A 27,335-nucleotide genomic window follows, 5' to 3' on the forward strand; every position below is an offset into this window, starting at 1 on the left:
GATAGTTTAAGAAAGACAGAAGGCCTTCTCCCTGCCAGCACTCTTTCCCAGACAGACTAGGATCCTGCAGACCCCACCCATTCCAGACTCCACCTCATCCTTCCAGCCTGGGGCATAGGGGCAACAGGACACCATAAGGGAGAAAGCAGCACATCAGAACCACAGTTGGCCCCCAACATCCATACCACAAATTTTGCCCCAAATTTATATGCCTTGATTTCAGAGCCTACAAACTCTTCTTCTTATGGTATCAGGAACTTTGATGTGACACCACCACTCTCTTTGGCAATCCTGGAACTGACCCAAGGCTCATTAAGGCACAGAGTCAGCTATCCATGATCTTCATCAATTCATCCTTTTCCTTCCCATGGCTCTTGAATTTCCTTTTGTTTGTTCGTTTGTTTCTTTTTCTTTCTTTTTTTTATTTTTATTTTATGCATACAAGGGTTTTGCCTGCATGCATGCCTAGGCACCATATGTTTGCAGTGCCCATAAGGGCCAGAAGATGGATGGTGGTTGCTAGCTGCCATGTTCCTGGTGGGAATCAAACCCAGGTCCTCTGGAAGAACAGTTAGTCCTCTTAGCTGATGAGCCACCTTGCCAATCCCTGTCTTTTGTTTGTTAAACTGATCATCTTTAGGTCCTGCATATAACAAGCTTGATTTCTCCCAGAGCCCATCAATGAGGAAACTGATTTTTTTTGTATTTTCTTTTTAAATGGGCCATCCTGAAAGAATACAAATAATTTGAGATTCTTCAAATAGTTCTCATATTTTCAACAAAGAGGAGTAAATGTTGAAAATTATTTTTAAAAAATGGAAAAAACCAAAACAAACCACAAACCAAAAGACTTTTCATGAAGTTGTAGAGTAAAATTTTGTCTTATGTTTGTTTATTAGATCATAGAGGAAGACATAAATAAATCCTCCTTTAAAGTCAGAAGTATAACTTGTTACATACAATACACAGTGCAAAAGAATCACTCAGACAGAAGTGGGTGCGACTGAGCATTCAGGAGCCTCATGCTACCTGTCTCCAGGTGTTCACGACTCTCCCAGCACTGCAGCCCCATGAAGGATCCCCTTTCTTTCTATAAGGATGCTGACCTCAGGCTTCTCAGCTTCTCCTTTTTCTACTAACTTTTGTAGAAAAAGGAAACAAAACACAGAGAGATGTCACTGAAGAGTCTAACACTTCAGAGACATTAGTCTAGGCTAGAAGATTTTTCTCAAGTTGTCTTTCTTGTCCAGTGAAAGGTTATCAATGCCATCTTCACATGTCTTCCCTGTGAACATAAAAATAAATATGACTGCCAGGTGTTCACTTGTCACCTTCATCTGCCCTGCCGGGCCCTGCCCTGCCCTGAGAAATGTATGTGTTAATATATGAGCATCTGCAGCATTTTGTAGGTCCATTCTCAGGGCACAAGGATATTCCATACTATGTGTTGAGGCTGCATCTTGAGAACAAAACAAGCAAATTAAAACCCCGCTATGTCCGTCAGAGTTGGCACGCCTGCAGTTCGATATTGCTGCTCTCAAAAGCAGCACATTGCATTTATAGTAATAATAGGTACTCTCTCTCTTTCTCTCTCTCTCTCTCTCTCTCTCTCTCTGTTCCCAAATTTCAGTTCTCAATAACTAATTTGTCATTAAGAAAATGAAAATAGGGCTGGAGAGATGGCTCAGTGGGTAAGAGCACCGAGTGCTCTTCCGAAGGTTGTGAGTTCAATTTCCAGCAACCTCATGGTGGCTCACAACCACCCGTAATGAGATCTGACGCCCTCTATTGGTACATCTGGAGACAGCTACAGTGTACTCACATATAATAAATAAATAAATAAATAAATAAATAAATAAATAAATAAATGTTTTTTAAAAAAGAAAAGAAAATGAAAATAAAGCTTTTCTTGGTGATTCTCAACCAAGCACACACTCCAATTTCTGTGTCCCTACACTGAAGCACCTATCTGAGAACCATCACTGCCATCTATAGGAGTTGAGAGGTTGCTATTGACAGACTAGGATGAGCCTGGCCTTTGTCTGTTATCCATATCTGCAGCTCTGGATTCATGCATCCTCCTCAGAACCTGGTGTGCAAAGCCAGAGTGCACACACAGGGCCCTAACTGGAGCAACAACGAAGAAAGCGCACATTATTCTGTTCTGTTTTGTTTTTGTGGTTGAGTTCTTCTGTTTGGTTGACTTGATTTTGTTTTTGTTTTTGTTATTTTGAGACAGGGTTTTGCTGTGTAAAACCCTAGCTGGCCTAGAACTCACTTCAGAGACAGTCTGACCTCAAACTCAAAGAGATCATGCTGGCCTCTGCCAAACCAACAAAGACAAGCAGCAGATAAGAGATCTTGTCTCTTGTCCTTTGAATTCAGTTTTATAATTAAAGGTTCTTAGCAGAGCAACTAGAGAAGAGGAAGGAAAGAAAAAGTTATCCAGGTTGAAAACTGGGGAAAAAATTATTTATATTCATGGATAGCAAAATTATTTAACCAGAAGTTTGACACTATCTACCAAAACCTAAGCTTAATGAAACTGTAGGGCAGGAAATGTACACAAGTTAATTGTACTCCTATTGCATTTAATACAAACATTAAACTGAGAAAATAATTCCATTTAAGATGGAATTTAAAAATCAGGCACGATGATGTACATTTGTAATGTCAGTGTCTAAGCTGCCAAGGCACAAGGATCTCGTATTCCAGGCTAGTCTGCCTGGACTCCAGTGAGCTTGAGGCCTTCCCACCACCACACTGGATCAAGTTCTTACAAGGAATTCTTGGGTAACACACTCTGACCAAAGTAGATATAAAAATGCATTAACATCAACAGCAGAATGGACTGACGAGCAGTGGCTTGTACATACCATTGGCTTATCAGCAATTGCATCTCCCCTCCAAACAAGCAGCCAAGAGCAGCAACAAAACCTCTTTGATTCCATACTTCTTTCCAAGAGACTGTTTCTATTTCCTCACATCACATTCTCTCCCTTCCTTCCTTCCTTCCTTCCTTCCTTCCTTCCTTCCTTCCTTCCTTCCTTCCTTCCTTCCTTTCTTCCTTCCTTCCTTCCCTCTCTCCCTCCCTCCCTCCCTCCCTCCCTCCCTCCCTCCTTCCCTCCTTCCTTCCTTCCTTCCTTCCTTCCTTCCTTCCTTCCTTCCTTCCTTCCTTCCTTCCTTCCTTCGTTTTTCTACTGATAAAGCAAACTACAGAAAACAAATATTTGGCTCAAAGGTTTGCGATCAAAAGGACCTGACTTTGATTCCTGATTTTGATTCAATGTAAAAGTGTACACTATTGGGACACAGGCTAGGAATTTAAACACTGTGGAAGCAAAGAAAGGAAGATCAGTGGGCCTGATTGGCCAGCCTGTAGACTCTATCGTGCTGTAGGCCAATAAGAGATCTTGATTCGAAAGAGGTGGGCAGCATAAGAATGACATGTGAGATTGTCTTTGGCTCCTGTACACAACAGCCATCTGTGTCCACAGGAGCCCTGACACACATGCACTCCCTTCTCCCATGCATAGAAAGATAAAAAGCAGGCTCACAGTCTTTTTGTCTCTCCTTTTGTGAGACACTGATAGATAATGGCAGTTACCACAACGGCCTCTTGATTCAATGGGACTTAAAAACAGGGCTATTTCACAACTGCCAATTCTAATCCACGAGTCATTTCTTCTCCTGGCTACTCATCATTCGTAGTTTAAATGAAAAGCGAAGTGCCAGACTCTCTCACCTTAGCTGACCTCTTCTCTTCATCATTCCCTGGAAAGTTGTTTTAGCCTGGATCATTTTTAGGACAGCTCTTGCCTGTCCCAGAGGTGAATTTTAGATCCCATGTATTTTAAGTCCTAGAGAGCACTTTGCAGAGATATTAATTCCTTCACCTCAACACCTCACACTTCCTAACCCTTATCCTATGTTCCTGAAGGGTATTCCTCATCTCTCTTGCATCTTTCTTCACTGTTCGTTTTTCAAGCTCAGTTTCCTAAATTTATATAACAACTCTGAAGTCTTCCCAGAATTCCAGAGCAGGCTCCCGCTGGGCGGTCGTATCAGCATGACTGGTTCATAATTAGCATGCTCCCCTCCCCCAGCCCGCGCGCGGCTCTGATTGCTCTCTGTCTCAGCAGCTGGTCTTCAGCAGCTCTAATCCAGCCCCACCCCCACCCCCACCACCACATCTTCAGTTTCGACGCTGTCCTTAATCTGACAATGTCTCACCTTCACAGTCGTGTGGTTTTTATTTCTTTAGCCCACTCCTGAATTTCTCCTTTAGCAAATAGAAAATAGAAAGCCAGGCATGACACGTTAATGCCTGCCATCAAGAAGAAGATTTTATGCCAAGCATATTCTGGATCCTGAGGGATTAAGATACAAAGTAAGTATGAGGGGTTGATCTTGATCTTCTGTCTTATAACACTTAAAATAAGCATTAAAATAATATGTAGAGTCAACACAGGTCACTCAAGCATTCAAAAATGTATAAATAACCAAGAAATTCATCATTTCACGCTACACAAGTACTTTTATCTTTCTATATATACAATTCTGTTTTTACAAGCCATTAATATACCTCTCCCCCAACCCCCACCCGCCCCACTTCTCTTTCTTTCTCTCTGTCATTGTTTTGTTTTTGAGACAGAGTTTCTCTGTGTATCTCTGGCTGTCCTGGAACTTGCTTTGTAAATCAGGCTGGACTCAAACTTAGATATCAGCTTGCCTGCCTCTGTTTCCCAAGCACCGATATTAAAGGCATGTGCCACCACTATCTGGCAATGTACCTGTTTCTTATAATTCATGTATCTTTTTTTTCTCGTGATATATTATTTTAAACTTTCCCTCTCTTTCAAGTTATCTTACATAGACAACAGTATGTTGTACCAGATAAGCAGATATAGACAGGTGTGTAGAGAGAAAGTGTGCTTTCAAATGCATTTGGCAGATTTAAATAATTTCTATGCTCTATAACTATTATTTTTAAACAACCTATGTGCGATAATTATTATTTTCCTACAGTGCCTCTCATATTATTTCATATTGACTATGGCAGTATTCTGATACAATTAGGGAAAAGCACTCCAGGTTTTCTTCTTCAAGGAATTTTTGGTGTTGGATGTGGTGGCACATTCCTGAGATATCAACATTGATGCGGCAGAGGAAGGCAGAAAGGGTGCAAGTAAGAGGCCAGCATAGGATACATAGTGAGTCCCAGCTCAGCCAGGCCGACAAGGTGAGGTCCTGTCTCAAACCAAAACCCAACCCAAAACAAATGAAAACCCCAAACGTCCCAGTTATTCTTAGCCCTTTGTGAACATACACATGCCAATTCTATAAAAAAACATTATAATTACTCACAGAAAATAATTTAAAGTTTTGATTTGGATTATATTGAACCAGCAGATCTTATAACAAAATTAGAAGGCATTTTACAATTTCTAGTCTTTTAATATAAGAAAACAGTGTATCTTGCTATTTATTAAATTTCTAAATTTTTTCTGTAACATCTATCTCCTGGTTTTCTCCATAGATATGTAAATAATTAATCAAAGGTGTTCTAAAATATATAATTCTTGTTTTAGGGCTATAAATAATATACTAAAATTATTTTGTGTTATTTGTGCAGATATTTAGAAAATAATCCATACAGACCATTGATTTATGCTATTTACATATTTATGCTGTATCAGAAACCAGGTCACCTCCACGTAGATGTGTTTTGGTTTGCTTCCTTGGGCTCACTGGGAGGTCTCAGCGCTCCTGATGCACCTCAGATTTGGGTTGCTTTTTTTATGCCACCCAAATGACCAAAGGCAGATTTCAAGGATTGGCTACTATTTCTGGTCACCCTTTTCTTCAGATGCAGCCCTTGGAAAATCTCCAGTTAAAATGTTTGGTTTATTGGGGTCTCCATCCTTCATCTTCTGGAGAGCACTCCCAAATTCAAAAGTCCTTTTTCCAATAGGAAGAAAAAAAAAAAGGCAGCCATTTTGGCACAACTCCTTGAGTTTCTGCTTCTTGCAGACATGGCCTGCTATTACTTCTGTATCTTCAGCTTGCTCAAGTTTAAGGAAAACTCCCCTTCCAGTTTCCAGCCTTAACAACTGTTTACATTAATACAATTAATTGGAACCATTCACTCTTCCACTGTTAGAAGCAGAGGCCTTATAGGCTCCTTTTGTTTACATTATGTCTGCTATTTCTATTTTTAATTTGTTATATTGTTGACCACAAAGGGTAGATAAGACAATTTGACACCTGTCATGCTTCTGATATCCTTTGTCTCTCCTTCCACATCTTTAAATGCCTGCATCACTTCTGATATCTTTGATGCTCTCATTCTGTGTGTGTGTGTGTGTGAGTGTGTGTGTGTGTGTGTTGTTTCACATTTCTTCAAGTGGTTTGTGATTTTTTTTCCCCCCAGTTTTGTGCCATGTGTCCTGAAATCCCATGGAACATGAGTTCAGGATGTTTCTCTAGAAAAACCGAGTTTGCTCCAACCAGAAAGCTCAGGTCTTGTAGAACAATTCTCTGCATGAGACATTTAGAAGAAACAGGGTTTGATGGGACTGGAAAGATGGGTTAGAGGGTAAGAGCACTAGATGCTTTTCCAAAGGCCTGAGGTTTGCTATTTCTAGCACCCACTTGGTGTCTCACAATGGATTGTAACTCCAGTTCCAGAAGATATTACCTCTGTTTCAGACTCTGTGGCCACCAGGCATATATATCGTACACAGGCTCACCCATACACATAAGATTAAAAAACATGTTTTAAAAAATTTGGGGAGGAACAGGATTTGAGTGTGGATGTCAAACTCTTGTTGGCTCATTGTTTCCCGTGCAAAGGGGACATTTTATTCAAATTTTCTCTTCCCTCACACTTATGCAAGGGCAGGATTTCTTCCTGGGCAGAGACAACTTTGCAAACTTCTGAAATTTTATTTCCTCACATTTGAGAAGTTAGCAGAAAAGTTTGCTCAGCTGACAATAATCAAGAATTGAACGGACTTGCAGGAAGAATGGGTGTGACTGGCTCTATGCTCAGCAAGAGATCTGACCCCCTTTTGCCTTGAATTTCCCTTCTCTAGTGAGGCCATGGCCCCTACCAAGGAATTTCTGTAGTTCTGTCGGTGTCTTCTGCCTTTCTGACATCATATATGAGAAGCAGGATTTTGGAGGCTCCTCTATGAGCAATATGACCCTGGCCCATACTGTGTGGGGGGGAAACAACCAAAGGAATTCCCAGCACAACTTCTCCACTTGGGAGGTTTCCCTCAAACAAACCAGTGTATGGACTAGTGCAATTGATGGGGCTGGGGGCTGGGGGCTGGGGTAGACGAGGAGCCTTTTAGAGTCTACACTGTAAATGGTACTTTTGTCCTCCATGTTGTAGAAAGGAATCTGTATGTGCATGCTATCAATAACTTAGAATGCACACAGTGCTAGCAGCTGGCTGCTCTGAGTTAACACTCCAGCCCAAGTAAAGGAGAAACACATGGCTGACACTATTCAGACTCAGCATTTAAACAAGTGCCTGGTCTCAGGCTCCTAGAGAATAAGGGGAAAGTGCAAGGCACAATACCCAGAGAGGCCCAGCCATCACAAGGCTCAGCAATGTTGCTGATTACCTGACCAGCAGGGCAAGACTGACCTCCAGAATGATTGACTGCCTCCTGTAAAAGCAGCTAGTGGCAGTTTTTCCAAGGGTATTGACCCGCTGTCTTCTCACATGAGTGAACCCCACACTGTAAGTTAAGGGCTACTTGAAGATGCAGTTCCTGCCTCTGCTCACAGCTTCTATGGTGGCAGGAAGCATGAGCTGTGGTATTGTGGATGCAGAATGAGGTGTAGTCATTTCTCACTATACATTTAAGCCAGCATGCCCATCCTGGCTCTGCCAGTTTGGGATGATTATTTGTCCATTCATCCAAGGCAGCCAGTGGCCCTATGGTAACTCACCTCTCTGGGATCAATTTTTCTGAGTGTCTAAAATGTTCTCTTGTTTTTTTCAAGATGAAGCATGTATTTTAAGATTTATTATTTGTGTGTGTTGCAGACTGTGTGTGTGTGTGTGTATACATGCATGTGCCACAACATGAATATCGAGGTCAGAGGAAATGTTTGAAGAGTCCGTTCTCTCTTTCCACCTTTATGTGGATTCTGGGGTTCGAACCAGGTTGTCCGATAAGCACTGTCCCCACTGAGCCATTTTACCAGCCACAAGCATGTTTTATAAGTAACTTTAAATGGGCAGAATATTTCATTTGTGTCCATGTTGTAGAGTTTAAGTAATTCTGTAACAATTGCAGATGGGAGCCTGCCTTGGTAGACATGACAGTGTCCCTCAACCTTTAGCTCTGGGTAGTCCTGATTTTAGTCTCTTTTCTGACAAAGCTTGTTGCTTCCACTACCCTTCACTCTGCCGAAATCCTGTTCCAACAGCTACACATTCCCTGTTAAAACCAGAGACCCATTTCCTTTCAAATAACCAAAGAGCTCCAAACACTAAAAACTAACCGACAGAGAGAAAGAATAGCTTGTAGAGTCAGAGGACCATCTGATTCCACTGAACTTGTCGTCAAATGATACAGAAACTCATCTGCTGTTGGCATGTCCTCCCCTTTTGTGTGGTGTGTGTGTGTGTGTTTGTGTGTGTGTGAGAGAGAAGGGAGGATGAGAGAGAGAGAGAAATAGGGAGAGGGAGAGAGAGGGGGAGGGAGAGAAAGAAGGAAAGAGGGAGGGAGAAAGGGATTTTCTTCACACAATCAATAGTGAAAAAATTAAATATGCATATCTGCATGCTACTTACCTGATTAAGAATCAACCCAGCAAGAGTTGAAGAAATCAGGCCCCCAAACATTCCAATTAAAGCTGTGACTGCCTTAAGAAATCCATAATATCTGTACAGAAAGGAAAGAGAACACAGATGAAAAGTGGTCCAAATGCTTCAGGCAAAGCCACCCAATCCAGTGAGGCTGGGGGAGGGTTGGTGGATGCCCATTCCCATTGCTTGCATTCATTAACATAGTAGCACCATTCTCATTGTTCTACAGCATCAGAAAGGTGGACCTTAGCACTAAAAAAATCTATGATATTACAGAAATGGGAGCATGCTTAGAGTAAAACTCAGCAGTGTTTGTGACTTCTAAGTACAGCTGAAGACATTCGGAAAGCGAGATGGACACTCATAGGAACTGGGTGAAGACTGATTGACTGAAGGTCTGTGTTCACTTGGTCTCATCAAACAGACCCTGGGCCACCAACCCTGAGGAGAGCTGCCAGTCCCTGGATGGGGAAATGAGAAGGCTCATTGAATGTTTATTAGCAGCTATGATTGGCCAATCCTGGATGTTCGTAGCAACCTTAGAGGGAAATGAACAAGTAAACAAGGAAGCCACAGTTTGTCCCAGACCAAGGAGAGGGCAAGTCCACCAGCCATGGAGGGTGAGTTGGTACTTCGTCAAGAGGAGTTTGGGAGCTTTGGCTCTTTAGCCCGGCGCTAGAGGTTCTATTTTAGAAGGTCTTTCCTCTCATGAGTGTGAGAGTCTTCAGACTCTTTATTTCCTTTGGACTACACTGTATCTGCTTTGCCTTTACATGTTCCATGTGGGAGGAGTATAGAGCCTTTCTTTTAACTTATCAGCCTCTGCTCAGGAACACTGTAAGGTAGCAGATTGGAATTTTGAGCTGAGTCATGGGAAGGGTAGACCGTGTACCCTATTAGGATAGTACCCCAGTCACTGTCCTATTGTAAAGAATACTTAAGCTCCTGAGCAGCCACAAAGATTGGTGGTGGCAGGAACCATTAGCTGGGCTCAGTTTTTGCAGTCCACCTGTTTGCCATAGCAACAAAACCCTTGGATGGGATTGGAGCCGGTTATGACTTTTCTGAGCTCTTGTTACTTCTATCTTTATGAGCTCATAAAAATACTAGTTCACACACACACACACACACACACACACACACACACACACACAGAGAGAGAGAGAGAGAGAGAGAGAGAGAGAGAGAGAGAGAGAGAGATTTTCTATCACCATCAAGGTTATACTTTTTCTTTTAATCTTAAGATAAATGGAAACACTTGTATGGGCCCCTAAAAGTATTTAAGATCCTCTTGAGTCATGTCTTTGGGAAACTGATGTGAACCTGTTGTTCAGGTACATCTATATTCCCAGCATCTGGTGCAGCTGATGCAGCTGCAGAATTAAGTGTGAGTTGGCTTTTGGAGATGAATAGAGATGGTGAGAACTTCTTCTTCTTCTTAAAGCTGTTGCTTGCTTTGGACTTTCTTCTTTTCCTTTCAATGGCAGACTTATGCCACTGCAGCCAGAGAATATGTTCTGGGTGAGTAGAGTTGTGCTGAGTTAACTGCAGCTTGCTTTATGACCCTTCAATCAAGTCATACAGACCACTCATAATTACATAGACTTACTATGTCAGTTAGGAGAGATATGTTCATTTGTTCTTCTAATCATCAATATAATTTCCAACTTGTTGTCTACCTCTTATTATGGATAATTTGTTGAGACCCCCAAAAGTCCCTTACTCGTAACTGTGTCTAATTATTTAAGTGTAGTTCAGTTGAACCTCTTAATTCTTTGAACTCCCCCAGTTCGTGATGAATATAAATAAAAATGTATGGGCTGGCAAGATGGCTCAGTGGGTAAGCACAGTTGCTGTGCAAGTCTGGCAGCCTGAGTTCAAGCCCTAAGGTGGGAGGAGAAAACTGACTTCACAAAGTTGTTCTCTGGCTACCACATACACACATACACTCACATCAATAATAAATAAATGCAAATTATGAGTTTGAACAAAAGTAGAAGTCTGATACACTTATCTGACAATTCTGAAGTACACCTTAAAATTTCTAGTGATGCTTCTTGGACTAAACATTATTTTATCTGGTATTATGATAGTATTGTCAGACTTCTTATTATTCCATTGATTTTTGAATCTGTTAATTTAATCTATTTCTCTTCTTGGCAGCAAAGCCGTATTTCCTTGTAGATTTAATTTAACCAGTGTAGAAAATACGGAAGTTGGGCACATGGCTTACCCCCATTGTCCCAACAACTTCCTCTGAAATGCCTCATGCACCCACAAGATGGAGCACCTCCCTGACATAGGCTGGGCAGATATGAGCTTTATCCTGCATCTCACAGTCTCCTACCAACAGTGGCGGGGGGGGGGGGGGGAGGGGGTTTGATACAGGAAAGCATGAGGACCTTTCAATTGCTTGAATGTAAGACAGACTTTTGTGCAGTGCTCAGCTCTAATTTCCTTATTCTTCAGCTGGAGCAGTCCATGATTTAAAGTATTCTGTAAGCAAATAAAACAAAACCGAAAACCAAAATCCAAAACAAAATAAAACATTGCAGTGTTTGTTTTTGTTTGTTTGTTTTTTGTTTGTTTGTTTTAGCTATTTGGTTTTTAGGTTTCTTAATGATTTAATACTTGAGTGGAAAATGATTAAATAAAATCTGAACAAAATTAAGATGTCTGAACTATGGTGCAGTCCACTGTGGGAGAATTCAAGTCATGTAATCCCCTTACTGATTAAAATAGCCAAAATAATTGAAATTGCTGCTGCAGCTGCTGTAGGAGATGGCATTGCTGCCTTACAGCACCACAGATCATCCTAAGAATCTGCTCGTAACATCTGCTCTTATCACCCCAAAGGCTTGGCTGCTACCATGTTCCCAGGCCTTCTCTGTCTCACTCAATCTTCTTCTCTTAATGTTTTCATGAAACCACATTTGCATGCCTCTTCTTCCTCTCAGAATTTTCTTTGCTGTAACAAGGAATTTAAGTCCATTGGAATGATGCAGTTTAGGGCAAATTAGATGTCACCCAAGTGGTCACCTTACACGCTGCTGGGGGCTGCCAGACAGCACCACTGAGGCCAGGGCTGACTATAGCAAGTCTCTGCAGAAAAACATACCCAGCTGTGGAATCTCCCTACCTTCATCGCTTGTTTGCCCACCAATAGCATGTAGATAAGATTACTATATTCATACCAGGGCATGATAAGCACCAAAGATATAACTAACATGATAATTATGATTTTACACAAATACTTTTTTGTGAATATAGCCTTAATTTTTAAGTGAACATATTTCAATCGATATTGACATTCTATACTTGATCTTAGCCAACAGATCAATGTTGCATATTCTTTATCAAATAATTTTTGTGCCCTTATATAGTTCTATACAATTAGAATACTTGGTTGCCTTTTTTAAAAAAGATTTATTTATTTATTTTATGTATATGAGTACACTGTAGCTGTCTTCAGACACACCAGAAGAGGACATCAGATCTCATTACAGATGGTTGTGAGTAACCATGTGATTGCTGGGAATTGAACTCAGGACTTCTGGAAGAGCAGTCAGTGCTCTTAACCACTGAGCTATCTCTCCAGCCCCAAGAGTAGTTCTTGAAACTAAATAAATGAATGAACTGGATACATTTTTCACACTTTATGTGAACCTGGTGAACCAGTTTCTTTTCAAATTTGTGATAAGTGGAGTTTTATTTTGTTTTACTTCACTGGAGGCTACTGCTTTGGATAATCCTGTTCATATTTTGTCTGTGTTCTCCATGGACCATTAGCCCCATGGTTCCATGTGTTATATGTAAGCTGCTGTGAATTATAGAGCTGTTTCTGAAAGTCACAGAAAACTCTCAAAGGACCTTGCTAATAAACAGCAGTTTTCACACTAAGTAAGTATGAACTAAAATCTCAGGTAGGATCTTGCTATGATTCCCATGCATGTGTGAGAGGCTTGATTGCTAGGGGCTTGGTTGCCAGGGACTTGGTTGTGAAGGGCTTGGTTGCTAGGTTGGTGCCACCAAAGGTGGTGAAAGTGTATGACCTAAGGGACAGTCTTTAGGTCACTGGGGAATATTCCCTCAATGGAGATGCAGCCCTTCTATGTCCTAATGGAAGATTAGAAGTTTTGTTGCACATACACTCCCCCCCGACACACCCCCACAGAGGCAAAGCGCTGGAGCTCACCCATAAAGGACTAAAGTCCCCGAACTGTGACTAAAAATTAACCCTTTCTCATTATAAATCGATTTACTTCAAGTACTTGGTATAGTGGCAGAGAGCTGACTAACAAAAATTCCACACAAGCAGCCACAACTTAAAAGTTAAGTAGTCGAACACACATCTCCTTGGTAGTAAATTAAGTAAGTCTAGGTCGTTATGAGATTAGCACCTGAACATGCATTTAACCGCAGAAACGACGACGTGGACAATCCCAATGGCATTCGTTATGTACCAAAGCACTACTATGTACATTTTACCTACACTAAATTATTCTATATATAACCCAGGTGATCTTAATCATGAAATCCCTCTGCTGCTGCTTTCTGAGTTCTGGGATTATAAATATGTGCCAAACACATGGCCCCTCAGTGCTCTCAACAACTCACGAGGTAAGGAGTCACTTTTTATCCCTGTTTATAGATGAGGATACCAACACAGAGGTTGGCTTGAGATAAATAGCCATGTAGACCAATAATCCAATCATTTGACTCTGAATTAGGTACCTACTGTCTCTGGGATACTTTGTATAGATCTGTAACAGGTGCACAGTCTATGTGTATAATTATCATTATTTATATTTGACTTACACGGATATTTCCTCAGAGCTGTTACTCTTCTTCCTGTGAACGTCATAATATTTGAAATTCTGAAGTGCCCCTGAGATCAGGATTCGAGAACGAAACATATTATTTTTCCTTTTCTGTTTTCGGCATTTTGAGATAGGGCCTTATGTGGGCTAGGCTGGCCTGAAATTTGCTCAATAGCTGAGATTGACTTTGGCTAATATCCTCCCTGTTGAGTCCTGGGAACCTCTTGGGTCCCTGGCATCTGGGACTTTCTAGTGGCTACCCCCAGTCCCTTCCCCCACTGCTATACACTTACTTTCAAATGCCTAACCCTCTGTACTTCTCCCCCATCTCCTCCCATATCTGAGCTGCCCCCTTTCCTGCCCCCTCCTCACTTCCTCCCAGATCCCTTTCTCCCTCTACCTCCCAGAGATTATTTTCTTCCCGCTTCTGAGTAGGACTGTAGCTTTGGATTCTGCTCCTCCCGTCCTCGCCTCCAGAACTGGAATTAGGGCATGTATCACACTACCAGAAAAAAAGCTATTTTAAAATCATTACTTAATAACAAATTAAGAAAAAATTATAATAATCCCCTTTTAGAAGAACTAGGAAAGAAGTAGTTAGGAATAAATTTAAACAAGGAATTGAATGAGCTGCAGTCTATATCTATGGGACATTGATGGATCGAAACACATGCAGAGGAGAAACACACCCCATGTTCTTGGGTCAGAAGAATTAAAATTAATAAAATGTCTGTTTCTCAAAATGATCTAAACTCTATTCATGCCCTGTGAAAATGCAAACAACACTTTTCACAAAGTTAAAAAGCAATTGTTAAAATAGATATGGCCTCACAAAGGTGGGCAAAGCCACCCCAAGGACAAAGCACAAAGCAGGAGGGCTGCACTACCTATTTCCAAAATATACCTCAAAGGCATGGCAGTGAAAGGGAGCTGGTACTGACATCAAAGCAGACACATTGACCAAGGATGCAAAGTAGAGTCAAGAAATAAAAGTATTTATGGCAGGATTAGTTTTTAATAAAATTGCCAAGAACACAAAATAGAAAAAGAACAATAAATAGTATTGGAACCTATTAGAACCAATGTATATCTATTTACAGAAGAAAACAGGATTGTGCCCTTCTTTTTGATATAATATATAGTGCTTTGACTAAAAAAAAAAAAAAAAAAAAAAAAAAGAAGACTCGAAACTATAAAACTATGAGACAGAAGCATTACAGGAGCTGGCCATGGTGGTACATGCCTTTAATGGGAGCACTTGGGTGACAGAGGCAGGCAGGTCTCTGAGTTCCAGGATAGCCAGAGCTACACAGAGAAACCATGTCTCTAAAAATAAAACATAAAACTTTTTAAAAGATGAGGAAATTAGAAAAAGAAGAAGAAAGAAAGAGAGCAAACACTGTAGGAAAACTCCAAGACTTCCGACTGGCCAATGCTTTTTTTTTTTTTTTTTTTTTTTTTTTTTTTTTTACTTTAAAGAACTCAAACAAACAACAACAACAAAAAAAAAGCAAGGGAAAAAGAATGGAATTACTTCAAACTACAGAATTCTACAAAGTTAAGGAAACAGCAGAATGAAGAGACAACCAATGCAATGGGGAAGTGTAGACCACACAGTTGAAAGGGAATCATTATTTGAAATACATCAGAAACAACTCAGTATCAACGTAATTAAACTTGATCAAAGAACACAAACAGATACTTCTGGAAAATACCTAGAAATGTCCAACACACACACAAACATGTTTAACATGTTCAAAACATAGTAAGATTCTACCTTATACCTCCTCTTAGATGGCTGTTACAGAAAAGATGAGAGAGAGAGAGAAGTGATCATGACAGGTTGAAACTTGAATTAGTGCAGATACTAGAGACAACCGTGTGTCCACCCTAAATGGACGGACTATGTGGAATGCTGTTTTCTTCAAACCAAGGGAACCCCATCATTTTTTAACAATATGAATAAGCCTGGAGATATAATGTGGGCTGGACTAAGCAGGTCACAGACAAGTGACACACAATGTCATGTACATGTGGGATATAAAAGAATTGAATTCATCAAGTAGAGAGTAGAATGGGTGTTATCAGAGTCTGCGGGTGAAGGGAGATGTTTAGGAAAGATACAAAATTTCAATTAGAAGGAATAAGTTCAACCGATCTGACATACAACACAGTGACTGTAGTTATTAACAGCAGTGCATTGTATGCTTGAAAACTGCTACTATGGTAGATTTTAAGCATTCTCACCTCAAAAATAAAAAGGAACCATATGAGTAATATATATGTTACTTAGTTCCATTTAACCATTCTATAATGCATCACTTCAAAACCATGCTGTACGCAATAAATCCATGTAGTTTTATTTATTGACACATAAATAAATAAATTTTAAGAGAGCCCTACCTGGGAGCAATATCCAAGGCATTGATAAGTTGTCCGCAGTAAGAAAAGCTAAGTGTCGAGTTGGCAAGTGTCAGGAAAATGACGGTGCTGTAGAAGTTGTAGCTCAGGTAGAGCAGGCACATGATGAAGATCACGGGACAGAAACTCCCTGCAGAGAGATCCAGAGCATACAGCTAGGTGCTTCCTCATAGGGGGACTGATGGATTCCCCAAGTCTTTGTCTGTCCTGACTGTTCCTTACCTAATGTGGTGAAGAGTTTCCGGACGGTAACTATGCTGAAAATCTTCCTGGTCAGGAAGAAGTCTGACATCTGACCTGCTAGGATACCACAGATGTAGGCAAGCAGATAGGGGAGGCTGGACAGCAGTCCATTCTGGGGAGGAAACATCACTCTAAGTGCACATGATGGAGAAGTGGTCCTGGACCATCACTATTTCTACTGAAATCCAGTAACTAATGTGTACTCTGGGCTCAAGGATGTGACTGGTCATGCACAAAGCACTGGGATCGGCCCCTAGTCCCATCTAATGAATGAATGAATGAATGAATGAATGAATGAAGCATGTAAATTGATATAGGAAACCTTCCAGGTATATACCGCAGGACTGTATCTGGCACCATGAATTCCAGTGGTTAGTAAGAATTGTTATTATCTTCTACAGATTTTGTTGTTTTTAGTATCATGAAACCTAGAAAGCTGCAAGAGAAGACCTCTGAGAACAGGAAGTGTCAGCCCTGAGGAGAATGATAGAGATGATAGAGATAATTGACAACAGTTAGAGCGAGCCTGCTCTGCCTGGTCATGGGAAGCTCTAGGTAAGCTCCTTGGTTTCATTAAGAGGAAGTTGAATCAGTGAGAGCCCGCGTGGGCACGGCAGTATGCTGGCCTTTCGTTAGCTTGAGGAAGTTCGGGAAAGAAAGATCCACAGCTGGGAGCCTGGACTCCATTTTAGTCTTTTTTGAAAACTTCAATATCAAATGATGGAAAGTTTCTAGTGTAATGGCTTCTCAATGGGAGTGCTTTCAGACTGTGGCTATTAGACCACTATTATACCCCTAAAGGAACAGTAGTCTCAAGCTTTCTCTTCCTCCTCCTCCTCCTCCTTCTCGGAGATAAAAGTCTCATACTGTGGTCCAGGTTAGCCTCAAAGTTAGAGCAATCTGCCTACTTCAGGGTCCTACGTGCTGAGATAGCCAGCAGGCATTCACCACAATACTAACTCATGTCTTAAGTAATATGCCAAGGCATATATTGAGGGGTGCTGAGGGACTGTGTGAATGTAGATACATGTGTGTTGATGATGGAGTTCCACGATTTATACCAACACTCTTTGTGTGGGCAGAGTTCACATGTAGAAAACCGTGCATCTCCAGGTAAAGAGCACTAGCCAGTGTAGGAAGTAAGCAAAGACTGGGTGATGATGGTCACAGGACACAGAGAGATAAAGATGAGTAAAAAAGTTAAAAATGAGAACAAATGGTACACATACCTCTCTAACATTAACATGAAGCACAGTGCTGATAAATGTCGGCGTGTATGTAACCAGGAGACTGTTCGACCATATGAAAGCAAAGCTATTGAGGATAATGGCCCAGAGTGGAAGAGACTTAAGCATAGCTTTGATTGGCAGGGATTGTCTGCCTGAGCTGGCCTGGAAAATAAATCAAGAATCGTTTCGAGTGAGGGTCAGATGGAATGTGTTTTGTTTGGAGGAGAATCTAGAAGCTGCCCAAAAGGGGCTCAGCGTTTTACCTGTTGCATGAGGGAGGATATGATGTAATTCTTCTCACTGCTGCTCATATATGGGTGGTCCTTGGGGTCATCAAAGAACAGAAAGAACCAGGAAAGACTCAGAACACACCCAACAATACCTATTAAAGAGACACACGTTAAAAGGAAGTCCTACCTAGAGTTCTGGATCCAGCAAGCACATTTCAGAGCGTAAGTCTGAGGTTCCAGGTGGTCTCTTTCTTCTCTAAAACCCCGTGAGGCCCACACTTTGACAGTTTTCTTTGTAATCACAGTTGACCCTTGCTGTAGGATGAATTTTACTGAAATGCTGAAGTGCTGATTAGCCCGATGGTCTGTCCTAATCCAATTAGTCCCCCTGCCCCTTACTCACCTAGGGTTCCCTAATGTTGGACCTTTATATTTCCAGATTTACAATGGCTCTTTATTTCAGAAGCATTCCAAACTGAGCATTCACAGAGCTAGACAGCTCCAGGTCCTAATTGCCATTACTATTGGGGATAGGTGTGGTGATGAAGAGCAGAGGGCTTATAAGGGTGGATGTGTTACCCCATTATGACTCTGCCTTTAGCACAGCATGGGGATTATCTGTGGCCCTCGGACTCCGTTCCACTTCCCACTGACTTAGCCATAGATGGCTTGAAGAAATATCAACAGCCATTTTACCCCTGTGCTTTCCTGTAGTTTGGTAAATAAAAAGCCTGGGGAGGGAGGAGCGGGAGAGAATTCATGAGAGTACGGTATCTTTTCAAACCTGAAACATCTCTCGACTAGAGTTACCTCCTTATGTGTGTTCTTTGTGAGTAAGCAGGCATTCTTCAGGCGTCCAGCCTACGGGACTTTTTGATGGGTTCTGATAACTCTGGCTCACTTATTCACTAAGGATTAGGAGTAGCGGTAGTTTTTGTAACCTAAGTTTACATTGTGACATTGCCTCTATAATTCCATAGCCTGTCTTTCAAAGTAATTGCTTGGAAAATGTAGTGGTTTGTATAAGAGTGGCCCTCATAGGTTTATGTTTGAATGCTTGCTCCTCAGTTGATGGGGAAGGAGAAGGAGGTGTGGCCAAGTAGGAGGAAGTATGGCCTTGTTGGAAGAAGTATATCACTGGAGTCGGCTTTGTGGTTTCAGAAGTCCATCTCTCTCTCTCTCTCTCTCTCTCTCTCTCTCTCTCTCTCTCTCTCTCTCTCCACCTCATGTTTGTACTCTCAAAATGTAAGCTCTCAGATACTGTTCAGTGCCATGTTTCTCTGCCTGCTGCCCTGCTTCCCACCATTACAGTCACAAACTTACTCTCTCAAACTGTAAGCAAGCCCTCAAATTAAATACTTAGTTTTATGAGTTACTTTGCACATAGTTCTTTGGTCACTAGAAAAGTCACTAAGCCAGTAAATAAATCCAAAGTTTGCCAAAAATTGTGACCTTTGGCAATATGGCTTGAGTGTGAAATGTCCCAAGAGGCTCTTGCGTTGGAACACGTGGTTCCCAGCTGGTAGCACATGTGTGAAAGGTTGTGGAATCTGGGAAGTGGATGGAATCTTGTAGGGGGAAGTTAGTCAAAAGAGGCAAGCACTGCAGCTTGAAATCCAAAGGTGACATTGTAATTCACTTGGCAATATGTGTTCTTATTCTGTTTACTGACTCTTATACAGTGTATGGCCTGGCATTGCAGGTGCAGATTGTACATAACATACTCATCCTTTGACCTTTCAGAAATCAGTATAGGTGATGTTATGATAGTCTGGTCCCTCAGAGAGGTTTTCCATAAGATGTACCATACTGTAACATGTAGTTATATAAACTGGGTATGAGATTATAATCAGTCCTCTTCAATGTTGGCTTCTCTTTCCCTCGGTCAAGACTGTAAAGTTTTTAGGATAGGGGTTTCATATAAATTGTTATGTTATACTAAATTTGGATTTTTGTGTATTCTTACATTTTGATGAGTTGCTGAGGTTTAAAAAAGAAAAAAAAAAAAACTTACCAAAGATGTAGAAGACCATGGGCCAGCCCAGAAGATCACAGATGAAGCCACTCACAAGCAGGACAATAAATGGTCCCATTACAAACCCTAATGGAAAGGCACAGAAGACACCCTTGTTAAATTAACAAAGACATCTGAAAGTTGAGCTAATAAGTATCTGTACTGTATGTAATGAACAACCTACAATGAAAGAAGTTCGTGTTTCACAATACTTAGGAGGACTGGAGAAAGTGTTGGCTTTTCTCTCTTTTTTGTTGTTGTTTGAATTAAGGACACCTCTTTTTCATTCTAAACAAATTCTTTGTGCATGAGTGTGTGTGTGTGTGTATGGTATGGGGGGAACATGTGCATTTATTTGGAGGTTAGAGGTCAATCTCTATTTTTTTTTTCTCTTAGCCTCTACATTGAGATAAGATCTTCCACCAAACTTAGAACTCACTGTTTCAGTATTGCTGGCTGGCCATTGAGCCTCTGGCCCATGTCTGTCTCTTCTCCAACTGTGCTGGAGTTATAAATGTGTGCTGATGTGCCTGGTATTTGATGTGGGTCTAGGGTCCTCATGCTTGTGTGACAAACCCTTTATCCACTGAGTCATTAATCTATCCCTAGTTAAAGCAAGAATGTCGCAGGGGATATTTCTGAAGTGCCCAGCAATTCAAAGCACATGTTTTTAAAGGCTCTCAGAAAGACCATGCCATGAGATGAATACAGGGTCTGGCGGTTCTTAAGTACCTACCTGATAGAGTCATAGAGGTAAGTCTGCCTCGTTCCAAGGGAGGTGCCCATTTGACCCATATTTCATGTTGGCCTGTTGACACTGTTCCCTGAAATGAAATGATGAGCACTTTCATACTCTAATACTCTGAATTCAAACTCTGTGTCAGTTTTAGCCATGCCCTAATACCTGGGCTATTCCCTGGAGCACTCGACACACAATGACTAAAGCTGCTCCGACTTGTGCAGCATGTGGGATGAGCAGGGACATCAAAGAGCTGAGGAACAGTGAAGACCCAATTATTCTCTTCATTGGGTATATTCCAGATAGGTACCCCACAGGAGCCTGAGCCACGACCATACCAAAGAAGACAGAACTGAGAATAAGCCCTTGGATATCAGGACTCCAGGAATACACAGGGTTCTAAAAGAAAAACACAGAGACAAGTCTAAGAACTCTGCATTGGAGAGGAACTCTGGTGTTTATGGGGCCCAAGAGTGTGATGTTCCTACTCAGTCTGGGTAAAGGAGTTCCCACTTCTTTCTAAAGGTTTTCCCCCCACAAAACAACTTTATCATCATATAATGTCATTTGCATATATTTACATATTATTCATGTTTTCAATTATAGGTTAAGTATCTCTTATCTGAAATAATTGGGACAGAAAGGTTTCAAATCCTTTGGGATTTTGGAGATATTGCCAAATACATAATAATATATCTTGCTGTGACCAGCCTTAGGCACAGAGCTTGTTTTTGTTTTTATGTGCTGTGTTTGTTTTTCTCTTCAATATCACAAAATACCTAAGAAAAGCAACTTAAGAAAGGAATGTTTTCTTCTGGGTCATAATTTCACAATGTGGGTCATCCCAGCAAGTCAGCTCAGGGGAGTGGGGAGAGGTGAGACTACTGGTTGCGTTGCATCCATAGTTAGGAAGAACAAAGAAATGAATGGGGATGCTCAGCCTGTTTTCTTTTTGTTCATTCTGAGACTTCAGCCTAGTGAGTGCTGTCATCCACATTTAAACTTAAGCTTCATATTCTAATTATTCCTATTATCTTGCCAATAATAACTGACCTCGATAGAACCTAGCTCACGAGTTTAAGTTTTAAACTTGCACTTTACACTTTCACTATACCTTTACATTTTCCAGCATCTCCACTGCAGATTCGTTAGATAAGTGGGGTGACCCTGTGTTGTTCACCATGGCTACCATGGTGAGGTTCAGGCACACTCTCTGGGCCATGATGGCAATGTTACAGAAGTGCAGAAGGATAGCCAGTCCATACCGGAAGGAACAGAACCCTGGAACTGAGAAGTTGAAAAAGAAAATCTCAATTAGCAACACAGTTGAAGTAAAAATTCAGGTATTTGCAACCCTAGATATACTAGATAGTAAGTTAAAATGTTGTTGCAAAACATCCTTCTAGAAATTACCATTTAATGGGAAAATGCGATATTGATTTAATAATTTAATACTTTAAGAAATTGTTCCAATTAGAATGTCCCAGAAAGTTAATTCAGTTCCAAATGTTTTGGTGTGTGTCTATTTTGAATGGATCTTTGATGAATACCTTGGGTTTCCTTTGGAAGTAAGTCCCTTTCTGTCAAAGAAAATACTTTCATCTTCAAACTGATATGACAACTCTGGTTGACAGTTGCACACTGAGAATTTTTTTCCCTCAAGATAGTAAACTTACTGAGAAATTATCAAGCTATAATAAAGAACATGGCATTGGTATAAAACTAAACACATTCATCAGTGGGAAAAAGCAGAGAGTTCAGAAATACATGTGCATCTACAACTAAATTGTGTGTGTGTGTGTGCGTGCGTGTGTTTTGCATGTTTGTATACCTGCTCATATTGGGGGAAGATGGTTGCACATGTGTGGAGTCCAGAAGTCGATGTTGAGTGTCTTTATTGTTCTGCATTTTATCCACCTTAGTTTTTGAGAAAGTGCCTCTCTTGGAACCTGGAACTTTCTTGTTAGACTAGACTGTCTGGCCAACAAGCCCCAGGAATCTTCCTGGATCTGACTCTCCAGTACCAGGATCAAATGACATATCATCACACCTAACTTCTTATATGGATGGGTGCTGGGAGTCTCAACACAGGCGATGGCTCTAGTGCTGTAAATGATTTCTTGACTGATCCATCTCCCCAGCTTCTAAACATTTTTGGGTAAATGAACAATATAATTCAATGAAGGGAAAGAATGTCTGCTTTGAATAATTCTCCCAAGAAAAATTAACATATGCTCACAAAAAGACTTGTAGAAAAATGTTTGCATCAGTTTTATTTAAAATAGCAGAATGTTTAGAAAGAATAAACATACGGTGTTGTGGTAACATAAAACATATTGCTCAGAATAAAAAAGGAAGGAGGCACTCACTAAAAGTCCCAGCTGCCTGGATTCATCTCAGCCAAACGTGCTAGGCTAAAACCTAGTCACGAAAGGCTGTCTTCTATATAAATTGATTGTTATGAAATCTGTCCATCAAAAATAATCTGCATGGCTCCTCCTATCTTCAAAACCAGCAGGAGTAATCTTTACCATGCCACACCTGCCTCACGTCTGTCTAACTGCTCCATCTGTGACCTCTAAACACAGACTTAAAGGCTCATGTGATTCAATCACGTTCACCTTGTTAATTTCCCCATTTAACTGGGAAACTCTTTGCACGTACCAGGGTTGGGATCTTTTAGGGGCAGTATAAGAATTCTGCTACCATGGTCCACTCATTTGTGCTCATCACACATGCAAGACACAGTCAACTCATCCTAAGCATCCCAAACCCCTTATTATTGTAACATTATCTTAAATCTTAAACCTCATCAAAAGCTCATCACTTCGATTTTCAAAATCTCACTCTCTAAATCACCATCTAAACCCTATAGGAGCAATCCAGTTGGAACACAGTATCTATTTGTGGACTTGCCAAAGGAAGAAAATGTAAGACCCTACAACTGCCACTATTAAATAATGGGACAGGCATGGGACAAAACTACAAAGATTAAAATTCTAAAACAGAAAAGTGACATGAATCCACAATGGTTTGGAGTTCAGCTGAACAAATATTGGGTTTTAAATTATGAATTTTAAATACAAATATTTAAATGCTGCTAGTTGCATCATAGTTATGGAATGTCAGAAAAACCTTAAGCATCATGTGAAAACTTTAGTGTCTTTCCTGAAAATTTCTGTTTATGTTTCTGTAGGACATATCTCCCTCATGCCATCAGTGGTATTGTGTTGAAGAAGTAAACTCCTGGACAGTGGGACAGCGTTACCTTTCTTGGGGAGGCACTGGTTCTCCATTTGAAATTTATCTTCTTGTTGCTGGGCTTGGTTTCCATCCACTGTGGGTGTAAAACACACTGGTCAACACAATTCAGGAAGCAACTGAACTGGCACCCAGGACCCCTTTCTGACTAAAAACTGGGATCAAAGGAGGACTTACCAGATAGATGCAGTGACTTTGCACCTCCACTGAGGGCCTTAGTTAACATTCCACTTTCACGATATTTTTGTTGTTGCTCATTTAAAATATATAGAAAACCTGATAACTATAGAAAACAAGCAGCCCTGCCAACCCAAGGATTTTTTTTTTTGTTTAATCTAATGAAAAATAAAGACTTTATTAAAGAAATAAAAATTGAGGACATTCACTGACAGTAGGCTTGCCCAGCAAGGCAAATTGACAGTAAGCTATCAGGCAGAAAGAGGCTGCGGTGGTTAGAAATTTACATGTACATAGCAGCCAAATATTGGGAAAGGAGTAAATACAAGTAAACCTCATTTTCTGTACATTAAGAGAGGTGAAATATGACTGTCTTCTTATTAGTGCCACCCTCTCTGGAGACAGACCATTCTCCACAGCCCTACACACAGATACTACCCACACACATCTACACATATACACTACACACAGGAACACTATACACATATTATTCATACAACCACAGTACCAAAATACTTTACATAGATATTATACACAGAGAAACATTAGCACTACATACACATAAAAATACACCTATGCTAGACATACACACAAGCACTACACACATACTACATACATAGAGAAACACTATACAATCCTATACATACAATGCAAAACACAAATCTACACACTGAGAAACATTATGCACACATAAACAATATACATATACAAATGGAAAGAAATTATATACACACAAACACTACACACACAGAGAAAAATAACACATATGATATTTGTACAATACATGAATACTGCAAATACACACAGAAACACTAAATACATACTGCATACAGACAGAAAACCACATACATACTATACATGTAATACAGTGTACATATATGCTATCCAAACAAATACAATATGTACTTTATCACACACATAACTTTACTACACACAAATTATATGCACAAGAACACATTACATACATATCACACATAAATACTATGCATAAACTCAGTATATGAATATTATACACACAAATATATGACACACATGCCATACATGCACATGCTACATACACATATACAACACACACAAATACTACAACACCCCCTCTCTCATGCAACAGAACCATCTCCACACACAAAGCAAACCCACATCTACCTCTATAATCTACATGTGCACAAAGTGCACACACCACACACACTTGCAGCCCAGCATACACACAGGCTGTACACACTTGCCCTTCTCCTCTGCCAGTGTTCCCCACAGCAGTCACAGACAACTCATCACACAGCCCACCCCATTTCTTTCTTTATGTCCTTGCAAGTAACCCACACTTCACACTCATTCCTAAAAAATGTTCTTTTTCCCTTTCCCCGAGAGAAGCCTCAAAAGACAAACAAATTCTAATTTTTTATTTTGCCCACATTGATTTCCCACCTTGGGAAATTATCTACCTGGGAAGGACCCCAAAAGCCCTCTGGAGAATTAGACTTTCATTTCATTTGGCACACAACAAGAGTCACACTGACCTGATTAAGACAGAACGGCCCTTCCTTCTTCCAGGAAGACTTTTAGCTCGACTTTAGTGTGGAATTTTTCCTACTTGCTGGTAAATTCTATACCAAATTCTTTGACCTCATCATGCCAAGGGTAATGCTTAATGTTTAACTTTACACTTGCCCCAGCCTTGCATCTTCTGAGGAAAAGCTTGAGTCTTGGGATCTCCTGGACTAGAACCTTCTGGGAACCAATTGGCCTTTTCAAGATTCAGTAAATTGATCCCATAGCCTCCAGCCGAGGCAGGACAGAGAATGCCTTTCAGAAGTGTTCCTAGGATGTCTCAGTTGAGGAGGCCTTTGGAATCCCATGGATTGTCACTGAAACGCTAGACTTTAGGCGTGTCCTATTAGCTTTATTATCTTTCCCCTCCTCCACTCCATCCCTTCCTTCCTTTTCCTCCTCCTGCCTTCTCTTTCCCTCTACTCTCCCTCCCTCCCTCTCTCTCCCTCATTGCCTCTCTCCCCCCTTCAACCCTTCTCTCTCCCTTCTTCCTCCTTTGCTCCATCTCCCTTTCCCCTCCTGTACCTTCCAACTCCCCTACTCCTCAGCGATCATACCTCTTTGAACTTTGTTGTGCTCAGAAAGCTGCACCTTTTCTTATGGCCTGTCCCTCAAAGCTGTGATATTTTCTGGGCTTCTCCTGGTTCAGCTCCTGGCTCTTCCAAACCTTTCAGCCCTGCAGAAACTCTTTTGAATTGAATTGTAATCTACTGACCAGTTAGGAACTTCTAAGCCTTGAGCCAGATGATTTCCACTGTTGATGATTCGCTAATATCCTTTAAGCATTTTCATTTTATTATGCCTTTTCAATACATGTCAATAGTTGACACTTAGCAGATGCTCCAGGGACTTGAAACCCATTTCCCCCCTAAATAAATGTTGAGGTCAGAGGCGGTGAGGGCCTGTGAGCTCTGTACTTGAGGCTGAGACAAGAGGATCACGAGCTTGAGGCCAGTCTGGGCTACATAACAAGTGTGAGGTAAGCCCGAGATGCTCGATAAGACAGTGTATCAGAGAAGGAAGGGAAGGGAGAGAAGGCAGGGAAGGGGAGGGGGAGGGGAAAGAAAACCCAAAGATTGAAAACCTTTGCCAAGGAGCTTTGTCCTGTTACTCAGCTGGAGTTGTGATTATTAGGTGTGTTGATCATCTGGGTAGCCCAGGAAGTACGTACTATCTGCTCACATAGCCAGCAATTTCTGGTAACTTCTGGAAAGGTTTTTTTTTTTTTTTTTTTTTTTAATGATTGAAAGCTCCAAGTTAGTAGTTGTTCAATGTCCACCTTGTGAATAAACAACGCTCCCCCGTGGCATCAATGTCCTAAGTTCTAGGGACAAATTACATAAGAAGGGCTCATCTTTCTGTTTGCTGACTCTATTGTCTATTGCATCATGATGTTCTGAAGTTGCTTCATCTGGATTCCATGTTTTACTAGTTAAATTTTTACTTTACTGGTTTATCATGGAAAGTTTTCAGACATACAAAAGACATAGAACAGTCTAGTATAACTACTGACCTAGTACCTACCTTCAACTACAACTAGCATTTGAATTTCCCTTTTCAAGAGTTGTTTCTACAGTATTCTAAACCAATTATTGGACATCATATATTTCTTCTACAAAAAACTCATCATGGGAACTTAATTCATCAGAGAAATTTAAAAGTATAATTAATGACAGGTTATTTCTCCACTGCCACCAATTTAAACCAGAATAGATTATATTAAAGGCAGGTTTATTGGGAAGCTGCTCTCAGCGAGTTCACTGGCCCCAAGAACCAAAACCAGGACAATTGCCATGGGGAAAAGGGGGAGGGGTGGGGGAGGA

The 27,335-nt window shown here is 40.8% G+C and overlaps 1 protein-coding gene across 4 annotated transcripts; it reads right to left on the reverse strand.

Annotated features, from left to right (window-relative positions):
- Positions 1-854: 854 nt before the first annotated feature.
- Positions 855-26,173, reverse strand: Slc17a1 (solute carrier family 17 member 1). 4 transcript variants are annotated; one of them, XM_085831222.1, is made up of 15 exons: positions 26,070-26,173; positions 23,798-23,866; positions 21,644-21,816; positions 20,695-20,928; positions 20,527-20,614; positions 19,791-19,877; positions 17,810-17,928; positions 17,547-17,708; positions 16,297-16,429; positions 16,057-16,204; positions 14,054-14,155; positions 13,652-13,684; positions 8,819-8,909; positions 4,234-4,370; positions 855-1,285 (listed from the first exon to the last, which is right to left on the reverse strand). In XM_085831222.1, exons 2-14 carry the CDS (start codon positions 23,823-23,825, stop codon positions 4,236-4,238), a joined length of 1,533 nt encoding a protein of 510 aa, XP_085687348.1. In that variant the 5' UTR covers positions 23,826-23,866; positions 26,070-26,173; the 3' UTR covers positions 855-1,285; positions 4,234-4,235. The 4 variants fall into 4 exon arrangements, with proteins under 4 accessions (XP_085687348.1, XP_085687347.1, XP_085687346.1 ...); XM_085831221.1 differs by lacking the exon at positions 26,070-26,173 and adding an exon at positions 25,482-25,632; XM_085831220.1 differs by lacking the exon at positions 26,070-26,173 and adding an exon at positions 23,968-24,063.
- Between the last annotated feature and the right edge of the window lie 1,162 nt (positions 26,174-27,335).

This window comes from Mus caroli, unplaced genomic scaffold, assembly GCF_978045245.1.
Source record: "Mus caroli unplaced genomic scaffold, Mus_caroli_1 scaffold_15, whole genome shotgun sequence".
Classification (NCBI taxonomy): domain Eukaryota; kingdom Metazoa; phylum Chordata; class Mammalia; order Rodentia; family Muridae; genus Mus; species Mus caroli.

What these genes read in the sequence shown, in the direction of transcription:
- Slc17a1 (XM_085831220.1), bottom strand. Translation starts at nt 24,016, where the DNA reads ATGTTAACTAAGGCCCTCAGTGGAGGTGCAAAGTCACTGCATCTATCT. An exon ending in TGCTCCAGGGAATAGCCCAG is followed by an intron (nt 20,615 to 20,694) that starts GTATTAGGGCAT and finishes ATTTCATTTCAG; the next exon opens with GGAACAGTGTCAACAGGCCA. An exon ending in CTGGGTTGATTCTTAATCAG is followed by an intron (nt 4,371 to 8,818) that starts GTAAGTAGCATG and finishes TTAATCCCTCAG; the next exon opens with GATCCAGAATATGCTTGGCA.